This window comes from Entelurus aequoreus, linkage group LG22 (genome assembly GCF_033978785.1).
Source record: "Entelurus aequoreus isolate RoL-2023_Sb linkage group LG22, RoL_Eaeq_v1.1, whole genome shotgun sequence".
NCBI lineage: Eukaryota > Metazoa > Chordata > Actinopteri > Syngnathiformes > Syngnathidae > Entelurus > Entelurus aequoreus.
The window spans coordinates 39685317-39698039 of record NC_084752.1 but is presented as its reverse complement, the minus strand read 5'-3'; the positions used below and the strand labels follow the sequence as shown (position 1 = coordinate 39698039).

The window sequence follows — 12723 nt, the reverse complement described above, 5'->3', positions numbered from 1 at the left end:
GAAGTAAGAAATGATGACTTTAAAAAAGTAGTTTTCTACTTGTGAGTGTTGATGACACAGCTTTGCAACACTTGATATTCTAGTTTCAAGCATGTTTTACTCAATATAGCTCATCAAATCTCTACTGAGATCATTTAGGAGCAAAACACTTCAAACAAGTAAAACACTCTAACATCAAATCTGCTTAGTGAGAAGAATGATCTTATCAGACAGAAAATAAGCAAATATCAGCCTTATTTGACATATTTCATCTTACTTAGATTTCACTTTTTGCAGTGTTGAATCTGCTTGAAGTGAAGCGAATAGTCAGTTGTGTAACATTTGGAGATCAGTTTGTCCTGTAAGGGTGTTTTCTTTAAAGACAAAGGGACCATAGTCCCAGTTTTGAGACACAGCACAGAAGACTGTCATGATCCGTGGCCCGCATCTTGATTTGTTTAGGTTTTGTTCTGTTAGTTTGATTACCTCAGTTCAGTTTTCAGCCCCCCTGGGTTTGTGTTTTGGTTTCCATGGGTGCTGATTAGTCTCACCTGCCTCTGATTAGTGCTCACCTGCTGCCGGGCACTAATCAGAGAGCTACTTATTCACCTTGTGCGCCACAATCGACCTGGCTTCCTTATTTGCAGTATGCAACACGAATATTCCTGTTTCTGAGATTTATGATTCCTGTGCTAGGTTTTTTGCCTTAGCTTCCGCGTGTGATCGGCACACATTCCTTTTGTTTGTTTCTTGCATGTTTGTATCTATGCAGGCCCGGCCCTATCCAATCTGGCGCCCTAGGGAAGACTTTAGGTGGCGCCCCCCCACATCGGCAGTGAAGTGTATATACTCACAAGAAACCGAATAGCTTTGTCTTTGACCTTTTTTTTTTTACTTAAAGAAAGCAAATTAACAATCAGAATAGTTAACAAGATAAAAAAAAAAAGAATAAATAAATGAATACAAAAAATAAAAAATGAATATATGAAATACAATATTTTTTACATACATAAACACAAAATAAAACGTGTCAACAAGTTGCATAAAATAAATTAAAAATACAATATAAATAAGGCACTGCACAAAACAAGATATCAAACCAGTATGACTTTAACAACTATATTACAAAAAAAGGGGATCCAACAGTTCTCTATTTGTGCTTTTTAATATTGCATTAACTAGAATGACTTACAAATGACTGTACACCAGGGAGTACTGTAATTACCTAACGTTACATTATTATTTTCCATAACAATTTAGCCCCCTCCACAATATTAACCCGACGTTAAAACAGAACTAGCTATTTATTGATTAGCAATTGTCGAATCATGTAACATTAGCTTAATGCTAAAAAGCCAGGTTACTATCACATTCTGTAACAGACAAATAATTTCATGTAGGCTAACGTTACCTACCTGCTACCTCTGTCTTTTTCTCGTTTCTCCTCTTCTTTTCTCTTTTTTCTTCCCTGGGCACCTGACAGTTTTGGCCGTTTTGACATCTTGTGTTGATTTTTGATGGTCGACGTCCAAAAAGAGTCATGATACGGAAGGGAGGGGGCGCAACGTGCGGGGGGAGGGGGGGCGTAAGGTTGTAACAAATAATATCTCTATTAAATAGGCTTTACTTTGCATTTTAATTAACGTGCAATTATTTTTTGTATTTAGAAATAATAATAGTACCAACTTTTTTTTTTTTTTTTTTTTCTCCAACATTTGTGGCACTGGCGTGGCGCCCCCTGATGGACGGCGCCCTTAGCATTTGCCTATACGGCCTATGCCACGGGCCGGCCCTGTATCTATGGTATGATTTATGACAAATAAATCACATCTTACCTGCACGCTTGGTCCGGAGTTGTCCGCTGTAAGATGCGTGACAAAGAGGTTCACTTTAGGCGAATCTCTTTAATGTTCAATCGTTTCACGAGGTTGACTTGGTCACCAAATTCGCGCACATTGTGACGATTGACTGTGCCACACCAATTTAAATGTGCTTTATCGCTAAAAACTAAGACGTGAAAAGAGAGTTTCATCAACTCCAGCATTGACTCACAGCATCTCCTTCACATCTCCGTGTTGTTAAGTGCTTGGACAAGTAGGGATGATGTTCGAAACCGCTTCTCCCGGTTGTTCGATAAGAAAAGAACCATTCGATAAGAAAAGAACCGATTCCATGGACTCGAATCCCTTTTTGAGAACTGGTTCCCGTTAAAATCCTCAGTGCTGAGCTGTGTAGAACTTGCACCTGGCTCGCTGACAACAAGCTATCCATCCACTTGGGTAAAACTGAATCCATCCTGTTTGGGTCCCACATCAACCTTAAGAAAGTCAATGACTTCACCATAAAAGTGGGTGACATTGTTATCACCAGGAAAGATGAGGTCACCTACCTAGGTTCCATTCTAGTGGCTAACCTTTCCTGTGATAAAATGGCAACCAAGGTCATCAAAAAGGTCAACCAACGAACGAGATTTCTCTACAGAATCTCCTCTCTGGTCAACAAAAGCACCTTGAGGATTCTGGCGGGAACTCTCGTTCAACCCTTTTTTGATTACGCATGCACCTCCTGGTACCCTAGCACCTCCAAAACCCTCAAATCTAAACTCCAAACATCCCAGAACAAGCTAGTCAGGTTACTTCTAGACCTCCACCCCAGATCCCACCTCACTCCTACCCACTTCTCTAAAGTGGGCTGGCTCAGGGTGGAGGACAGAGTTAAACAACTTGCACTGAGCCTAGTCTATAAAATCCGCTGCACCTCCCTGATACCGAAGTACATGTCAAACTACTTCCTTAACGTAAATGACCGCCATAACCACAACACCAGGGGGAGCTCCACTAACCACGTTAAACCCAGATTCCGAACTAACAAAGGTCTTAACTCATTCTCTTTCTATGCCACATCAATGTGGAATGTGCTCCCAACAGGTATAAAAGAAAGGGCATCTCTATCCTCCTTCAAAACCGCAATAAAAGTTCACCTCCAGGCAGCTACAACCCTAAACTAACACCCTCCCCGGATTGCTAATAATCAAATGTAAACAATCAAATGCAGATACTTTTTATTATGCCTTCTGATCTCTCTCTCTCTCTCTCTCTCTCTCTCTCTCTCTCTCTCTCTCTCTCTCTCTCTCTATGTCCACTACTTGATTGTACTGATTGTAAATAATGTAAATAATTCAATGTGATTATCTTGTGTGATGACTGTATTATGATGATAGTATATATGATAGTATATATCTGTATCATGAATCAATTTAAGTGGACCCCGACTTAAACAAGTTGAAAAACTTATTGGGGTGTTACCATTTAGTGGTCAATTGTACGGAATATGTACTTCACTGTGCAACCTACTAATAAAAGTCTCAATCAATCAATCAATCAATCAATCAATCCAGGCCACTATAGTAAAGAAAAAGAGTTGGTTCTTTATTCGAATCCCTGGGAACGAATCCCGTTCCACAAGAAATGCCCTGTGGGACATCACAGGAAATGACGTAGCTCAGTCTAATGACTGAGCTACGTCATTTCCTGTGATGTCACACAAGCAGCAAAAATGATGGACCGGAAAAAAGGCCTCAAGGCATGGCTATTCACCTATAGTGATCACAGAGACAGGTAGTTTTTGTGCTACTGTATATATTTGTTTTTCTGAAAAATCCCACTTAATATACTTTGTGTAACAACAGTCGATATTTTTTTTATTTTTTAAAAACATTTTTAGGGTGGTAAGTCAATATTTATTTATTTTATTTATTTATTTATTTATTATAAAATAAAAGGGAGCTTTTGTTAAACCAAATATTGTGTTTTTTCCCCATATACAACAACCTATCTGGATTCCATAAGGAATGTTCGATAAGAGGATTTAATAATGGGCTCGAACTCGATAATTTCTTATCAAACATCATCCCTATGGACAAGGCTAAGTTTGTATGGTCTCATACACAAAAGATGACATGTCCACAACGGTGAAATTGTAACACTTGGATAACTCCTGTATCACATGACCTTTGATTCAGTCTACTACAATGCTTTAGAAATGAATAAATGTCTGATGATTTTGCCGTATTCTTTTTAACTCACCCTGTCTATCAGCATCCAGCTATGATAATAAATAATATAATAAAATAAGTATTTTAAGAAAATAGCCGTTTTTCAACGCCTATGGGAAAATATTAATGGTTATTAGCCATTAGCTGTTTCTTCCAGAGATTAAGCAGGTTCACGTCATAAAATTTGAGTTAAAGTTTTTTTTTATTAGCAAACATTTTAATCAAATTATCAAGGAATGTTTGCTTAATAATCACGTATGAAATGTCAACAGTTTGAATCAAGATATTGAATTAATTAGATTCTAGATCTCAAGGGAATATCCTTAAAAAAATAGAAAGTGAAAAAAAAAAAATATCATTTTCAACTAAATCTAAATAATCAAAAATCCTGCCCTCACAAATTAAAAATAAATAATAGCAGAAGGGTGGATCCATGTTTTTACCCTCTTTCACGAAAGACTACATGGAAATATTAGACACTGCATACTACTCTCTCCATAATAAATAATGCTGCTCAAAAAAATCAGTTCACATTCGCAATTTTTATTTATTCCAATTTTAAATCGATTCCCAATTTTCAAGAATCAATTAAAAATAGCAATTTGTTGTTCAAAATTATTTATTTTAATTAAAACAATAAACTATTATTAATAGGGATGTCCGATAATGGCTTTTTGCCGATATCCGATATTCCGATATTGTCCAACTCTTTAATTACCGATACCGATATCAACCGATACCGATACTGATATATACAGTCGTGGAATTAACACATTATTATGCCTAATTTGGACAACCAGGTATGGTGAAGATAAGGTCCTTTTTTTTTTTAAATTAATAAAATAAGATAAATGAATTCGAAACATTTTCTTGAATAAAAAAGAAAGTACAACAATATAAAATCAGTTACATAGAAACTAGTAATGAATGAAAATGAGTCAAATGAAGTGTTAAAGGTTAGTACTATTAGTGGAGCAGCAGCACGCACAATCATGTGTGCTTACGGACTGTATCCCTTGCAGACTGTATTGATATATATTGATATATAATGTAGGAAGCAGAATATTAATAACAGAAAGAAACAACCCTTTTGTGTGAATGAGTGTAAATGGGGGAGGGAGGTTTTTTGGCTTGGTGCACTAATTGTAAGTGTATCTTGTGTTTTTTATGTGGATTTAATAAGAAAAAAAACAAAAAAAAAAACGATACCGATAATAAAAAAAACGATACCGATAATTTCCGATATTACATTTTAAAGCATTTATCGGCCGATATTATCGGACATCTCTAATTATTAACTATTATTTTTACTATTATTTTTTATACTGTTTCATTTATAAAAAATGTTTGTACTTTTGTTGGTATTCTTTTTAATAAGTAATGCATTTGTTTGTCTTAACGGCTTTTAAAGTATTGTAAAGCTTTATTTTATGAGATCGATGAACATTCTGTGATTGTTGTTAAATAACATTTTTGAAGAAGACATTTTTGACAAAGACATTTTTAGGCTTATAAGTCATAAGTCAGCAGCCAGGAGGAACTCTTGTTTTGAAAGGTTTCATTACAATTTACGTGCGTTGAATCATTTTTGGAAAAGTGGCCGCTTGCTTTACTTACGTTGGAGAGTTTGTTGAGTCCATTTCTTTGTTGGCAATGAAAATTGCAACATTATTTGGCTGCATCCGCTCTCAGTGCTGCTGGAGTGATCGCCAAGTGCCAAAAGTGCGAACACCAAGTGTGACATCAGGTACCGAAACATGGTCCATTTGGATTATATGTCGGGACCGGCCAGATTGGCTGGGTGCCAAAGAAGTACCGGCTTGGTTCTCATCCCTAGTACCGCCGGTTGGTTTTTCCAACCATCAGATACTAAAATACTCCTAGTTTTGTAACTCTACTCTCACTCAAGGTGCACAATAACATCTACTCATGGTCTTGTCTTCTCAGGAGGACGTCATCAACACTCAGTGTGGGTACGACATCAGAACCAAATCGGTGAGTCCCTTGGCTTTCATCCGAGTATTACTTGCTTTCAAAAAGGTGGTTGCACTTGGTGAGCTCCTGCAAAACGCATTGCGATGCACGTGTGAGCTCATCAGGTACTCCACCCTCCTCAGGACAATGTCCTCCTTTCAGCGCAGTCCAAAACACGGCAGCTGGACGTATGACGCGCTATTACTCATGCTGCAGCAATGCGGTGGGAGTTGAAGCCCCTCCCCCTCCACCCCCACCCCGGTCATTAGCTTTGGCCCTCACTCTTAGCATAATATTGAGGAAAAGCCTAAAGAAGGCACTTTGCAGGAAAACTCCACTCACCGTTTGCAATACCCTTGTGACATTAGTTAGCACTGTGAAAATGTATGTTTGGGTCTTTTCAGGACTCTGAGCAGAGGACTTTCATCTACATTAAAGGCTGCGTGCCACAGTTTGAGAAGTGGCTGCAAGACAACCTGACGGTGGTGGCGGGCATCTTTATCGGGATTGCATTATTACAAGTGAGACGCACTTCCTGTCGTGCCGCCGTTGGCCGTCGTCTTGACGTGTGTTTGTTCTTCTTGGCTTTCCTTAGATTTTTGGCATCTGTCTCGCACAAAATCTGGTGAGCGACATTGAAGCAGTCAGAGAGAGTTGGTGAGTTGATCTGCTCGTTGGAGCCGGGTTCTGAAGTGTACCGTGGACGTATACCATGCCAACTAACCCTTAAAGGCCTACTGAAATGATTTTTTTTATTTAAACGGGAATAGCAGATCCATTCTATGTGTCATACTTGATCATTTCGCGATATTGCCATATTTTTGCTGAAAGGATTTAGTAGAGAAAATTGACGATAAAGTTTGCAACTTTTGCTCGCTGATAAAAAAGCCTTGCCTGTAGCGGAAGTAGCGTGACGTCACAGGAGCTAGTATTCCTCACAATTCCCCGTTGTTTACAATGGCGCGAGAGAGATTCGGACCGAGAAAGTGACGATTACCCCATTAATTTGAGCGAGGATGAAAGATTTGTGGATGAGGAACGTTACAGTGAAGGACTTGAGAGGCAGTGATGGACGTATCTTTTTTCGCTCTGACCGTAACTTAGGTACAAGCTGGCTCATTGGATTCCACACTCTCCTTTTTCTATTGTGGATCACGGATTTGTATTTTAAACCACCTGGGATACTATATCCTCTTGAAAATGAGAGTCGAGAACGCGAAATGGGACATTCAGTGCCTTTTATCTCCACGACAATACATCGGCGAAATGCTTTAGCTACGAGCTAACGTGATAGCATCGTGCTTTAACTGCATATAGAAACAAAAGAAATAAACCCCTGACTGGAAGGATAGATAGAAAATCAACAATACTATTAAACCGTGGACATGTAAATACACGGTTAATGCTTTCCAGGCTGGCGAAGGTTAACAATGCTGTGCTAACGACGCCATTGAAGCTAACTTAGCAACCGGACTGCACAGAGCTATGCTAAAAACATTAGCTCTCCACCTACGCCAGCCAGCCCTCATTTACTCATCAACACCCGTGCTCACCTGCGTTCCAGCGATCGGCAGAAGGACGAAGGACTTCACCCGATGCGTTTGGCGGCCCGGAGACGTAGGAAGTCAAGGTGAGGTCGGCGGCTAGCGCGGCTAGCCCTCCAACAAAGTCCTCCTGGTTGTGTTGCTGTAGTCCGCTGCTAATACACTGATCCCACCTACAACTGTCTTCTTTGCAGCCTTCATTGTTCATTAAACAAATTGCAAAAGATGTCCAGAATACTGTGGAATTATGAAATGAAAACAGAGCTTTTTGTATAGGATTCTACGGGGTACCATAACTTCCGTTACTCTGACTTCGTCACGCGCATACGTCATCATACCGCGACGTTTCAGCCGGATATTTCCCGGGAAGTTTTAAATGTCACTTTATAAGTTAACCCGGCCGTATTGGCATGTGTTGCAATGTTAAGATTTCATCATTGATATATAAACTATCAGACTGCGTGGTCGCTAGTAGTGGCTTTCAGTAGGCCTGTACTTTAATGCGCCTTATAATCCGGTGCGCCTTTTGTATGAAAATAGACCTGACTAGACCCGGTGGTGTGCTTTATAATCCGGTGCGCCCTATGGCGGTAAATTAAGTGGGGTTTTTTTCTCTCTGGATGAATATAATAATATGTGTGCTTTATTTTTTGTACAGTTTGTTCACTTAAACGCGGCCGAGGGCAAGAAGGATGTACGAGGTATGACCCCCCCGACCCCTTCCTTACCGACCCCCTGTGGTGTGCGACTAAACTTACACACTTTTCCCCACAGGCCTCTTCAGACTGGACACCAGCGACGACGGGGGACACTTGACCAGCTTTAGACCCCGTCTGAGGACTCCTTCAAGCAATCATTATTCCCGCGTCAGATACACTAACCCAGCGTTTAAACTTCCCCTTCCTCGCATCATTTTTTACACCGGTAAGTGCGCCGTCCATTTCCTCAATCTCCGCCTCGATGGTTTGTCAATGGAGTTGGGAGAGGAAGTGACGTCACCACAGCCAGCTTCGTAACTCTGAAGGTAATCACTAGAAAGATGGCGGCGTGCCCGTGTTTCTTGTGGGACTCCTGGTCATGTAAATACTACTTTTGTGGACGACCTCTGACATGTGTTGTCAATACATTGCGTTGGGAAGTCCCACGCGGTGGCGAAAGGGAACCACTGCACTTTTTCATGCACAAATATAAAGTTCCTCTGAGAAAAACACTGCATGCCTTCTGTGACACGGACTCACCTGACCGTAGTACGTTGAAGTATTTGAAAGTATTAGGCTAGTTTTGTGGTGAGTTGGTCGGTTAGCACTTTGTGTAAAAATAAGGAAAAACGAAGAATGGAGTTTTAAGTTGCCGAGAATTAACCTGAGATTTTTCCGTGGCATTACCTTCGTAAGGGTGTGGTTATACGAAGATTATTGACCATTTGAAATAGCATGAGCATTCTCCAAGAACAACCTTTTTAAGCACTTTAGGAATAATCAGCTGCTGGCATGATTTAGTCCTTGTAGTTCAACAGGCGGCCACTAGAGGAGGCACTTTCTTCAGCCACTAAAAAACAGCCAACTACACCAGGCCTGGGTAATTACTTTGACTCGGGGGCCACATTTAGAGAAAGAAATGTGTCTGGGGGCCGGTATATCTATTTTTAGGAACACTAATACAAAACCTCCCAATAATGTCTGATTGAATGCTAAAAACGTCATGACAGACCGCCTTAAAAAACGTAATGGAATTTTACATTTTTCTATGAAGGATAAAACACTGAATATTGACAAAATAGGAACATCACACCCCCTTTCGATCGACATATTTTACCATCAAGTGAAATGCAACAAAAATGCAACAAACAGTGAAATATGAACGCGAAGGGTACAAAATAAACCAACCTACAATCTGATACATCACTAAGCTTTAGAACTTTGTTGTGAAAATCTCCTTCCGCGTCTGTGGAAACGCTTCCCGCCCACACTGCTTGGTGCCTCGTCTGAGCTGCTGTGACGTCGATGACCATAGTAACTAATTAGATGACCATAGTAAGTAATTAGATGACCATAGTAACTAATTACATGACCATAGTAACTAATTAGATTATCATTGTAACTACTTAGATTACCATAGTAACTAATTAGATGACCATAGTAACTAATTAGATTACCATTGTAACTACTTAGATTACCATAGTAACTAATTAGATGACCATAGTAACTAATTCGATTACCATTGTAACTACTTAGATTACCATGGTAATCTAATTAGATGACCATAGTAACTAATTAGATTATCATTGTAACTACTTAAATTACCATAGTAACTAATTAGATGACCATAGTAACTAATTAGATTACCATTGTAACTACATAGATGACCATAGTAACTACTTAGATGACCATAGTAACTCATTAGATTACCATTGTTACTACTTAGATGACCATAGTAACTACTTAGATGACCATAGTAACTCATTAGATTACCATTGTTACTACTTAGATTACCATAGTAACTAATTAGATGACCATAGTAACTACTTAGATGACCATAGTAACTCATTAGATTACCATTGTAACTACTTAGATGACCATAGTAACTCATTAGATTACCATTGTTACTACTTATATTACCATAGTAACTAATTAGATGAGCATAGTAACTCATTAGATTACCATTGTAACTACTTAGATGACCATAGTAACTCATTAGATGACCATAGTAACTACTTAGATTACCATTGTTACTACTTAGATGACCATAGTAACTAATTAGATGACCATAGTAACTACTTAGATGACCATAGTAACTAATTAGATTATCATTGTAACTACTTAGCTGACCATAGTAACTAATTAGATGACCATAGTAACTATTAGATCATCCCAAAGCGCAGATTCCAAGCATGTAAAGACTTAGTATAGTTGAAGGTCATTATAAAAGATGAGTGCACATCATAATGGCAGCTACACTTTACATCTTAAACATCTAAAAACATATTTGGGAATGTCCTGCAGGCCAGATTGAAAAGCTCATGTGGCCCCCGGCCCTTCATTTGCCCAGGTCTGTGCTACACTTATACAGTTTGTAAACAGTTACTCTTTCACTTCTTGTGTCTCTCTGTGGGTTTTGTTAATGATCAGTTTGAGTCATATTTTACAAAAAATGCTCATTTGGTTTGCTATATTTGGTTGTTTTTCCACAACATTTGGCTATTTATAATGTGCTATAACAATGTTTGCACCTAACAACAACAACAACATATGCACACACGCATTATTTAATGTCTGCAATATGCTTTGCAGTCACACTCACTGGAGGAAACACTTCTTTATGTTCTGTTTATTTGTTTCCGCCAAAAACTTCAAAGGATTGTTGCTTCAACTCCCTCTTTTGTACCACTCAGTGCCAAAATATGTCCTTTCTACATATTCCCGGTTGAAGTTGAATATTGTTTCCTGGAATGTTGTTCCGACATCTGGTGAAGAACTGGATTGTGACAATGCTGTAAATATGTTTGAATAAATGTGCTTCTTTGTACAGATTGTGGACACTGTCAAGCTCTCTGTTATTTTCTATTTGTGAGCATCATTGCCATCTGGTTGGGACTAGAATAATTACACAAACTCTCTAGAGCTGTTCTTTTCCTACATGATGGCTCTATTTCATGACAAAGCCAACGACCCGCACTGTTTGACTCTAAATCTGCTTCCTAAATAATGTTCTACTTAAATATTCACAGGCTTAAACCCAAAATCCTTTAATTTTGCAGCAGTCCTTGGAATAGTCATTTATTTTTTTTAAAACTACTATAAATAAATGCCAAGTGAAATATAAGATGCAGATGAGGAACATATTTAAATATAATATTTAAATAAATAAAAAGTGAGTTGTGGATACTAACACCTTGCTAATGTTCTGGCAAAACAAGTTATTTTGATGGAAGTATTATTGGCAAACAGCTCAGTCTGTGTGTCTGCAATCTGATTCCCACGTCTGTACTGATTTGTGTGTCTGTATGTCAATTTGTGTGTGCCTAATTGGATCCGTCTGTGTGTTTTAATTTGTGGGTCCATATTGCGATTCGTGTGTGTAAAAAAATAAATAAAATAATAGTAATAAATCAGTGCGTAATTTTTATCTACCGTAATTTCCGGACTATAAGGCGCACCTGACTATAAGCCGCAGGGTTTTGATGTGTAATTAGCGTAGTATATAGGGGTTCCTGCTATCACGGAGGGGATTGTCGGGACAGAGATGACTGTTTGGGAACGCAAAGCGTCCCATTTATTAACAATAAATCTTTCAATCATTCAATCAAACTTTCACATCTTTGACATGGCGAACAGCATTCGTGCAGAGTACAAATAATACAACGGTGCAAAGTAATACAAAGTGCTCGCCTGTACGTTATCAAAATAACCAGCCTACCGGTATATGAAAAGTCAGTCTTTAATCATTGTGTCATCGTCTTCCTCCTGCGTACTAAAACCACCGAAATCCTCTTCGTCGGTGTCGGAGAAGAACAGGCCGTATATAAGCCGCACCCTTGTATAAGCCGCAGGGACCAGAACGAGGTGAAAAAGTAGCGGCTTATAGTCCGGAAATTACGGTATTTGTGTGTGTGTGTCTGTATTCAGATTGGTGTGAAGCAGGAACCCTGATTGGTTGTCTTTTTACACCTGATTGTTGCTACACAACAATCATGTGTATTGTTGTGATGTTCCACATGAATGCAGCTGAGATAGGCTCCAGCACCCCCCCCCCCCCCCCCCCCCGCCCCGCTAGGGATGATACTCGAAACCGGTTTTCCCGGTTGTTTGATAAGAAAAGAACCGAGTCCTCGGACTCGAATCCCTTTTTGAGAACCGGTACCCGTTATCGAGACCACTATAGTAAAGGAAAAGAGTTGATTCTTTATTCGAATCCCGTCCCGACCAGAAATGCTCCGTGTGACATCACAAGAAATGACGTCACGTAGCTCAGTCATTAGGCGCAGATAGCGAAAGCAGGAAAACAATGGACGGGAAAAAGCGCTCCAAGGTGTAATAAAGTTCAAAACAAAAGCTATAATCCATCGAATAACTTTACTGAGAGATTTGAGCAGGGTACAAACACATGACCAACACTTTTACCACCAACCGGAAACATAGCAACCAGGCTAGCAACGCACCTCCTTTACGGCAG

The 12723-nt window shown here is 39.2% G+C and overlaps 1 protein-coding gene across 1 annotated transcript in view; it reads left to right on the top strand.

The window, feature by feature from the left end:
- LOC133639686 (tetraspanin-5) overlaps window positions 1-11085 on the top strand; it is a 43547-nt gene extending 32462 nt beyond the window's left edge. Inside the window, exons 6-10 of the mRNA XM_062033209.1 lie at window positions 5981-6028; window positions 6412-6528; window positions 6603-6664; window positions 8210-8252; window positions 8326-11085. Of these exons, the coding sequence (XP_061889193.1) occupies window positions 5981-6028; window positions 6412-6528; window positions 6603-6664; window positions 8210-8222 (240 nt within the window). The 3' untranslated portion in view covers window positions 8223-8252; window positions 8326-11085. The remainder of the gene's footprint in view (window positions 1-5980; window positions 6029-6411; window positions 6529-6602; window positions 6665-8209; window positions 8253-8325) is intronic.
- Window positions 11086-12723: the final 1638 nt, after the last annotated feature.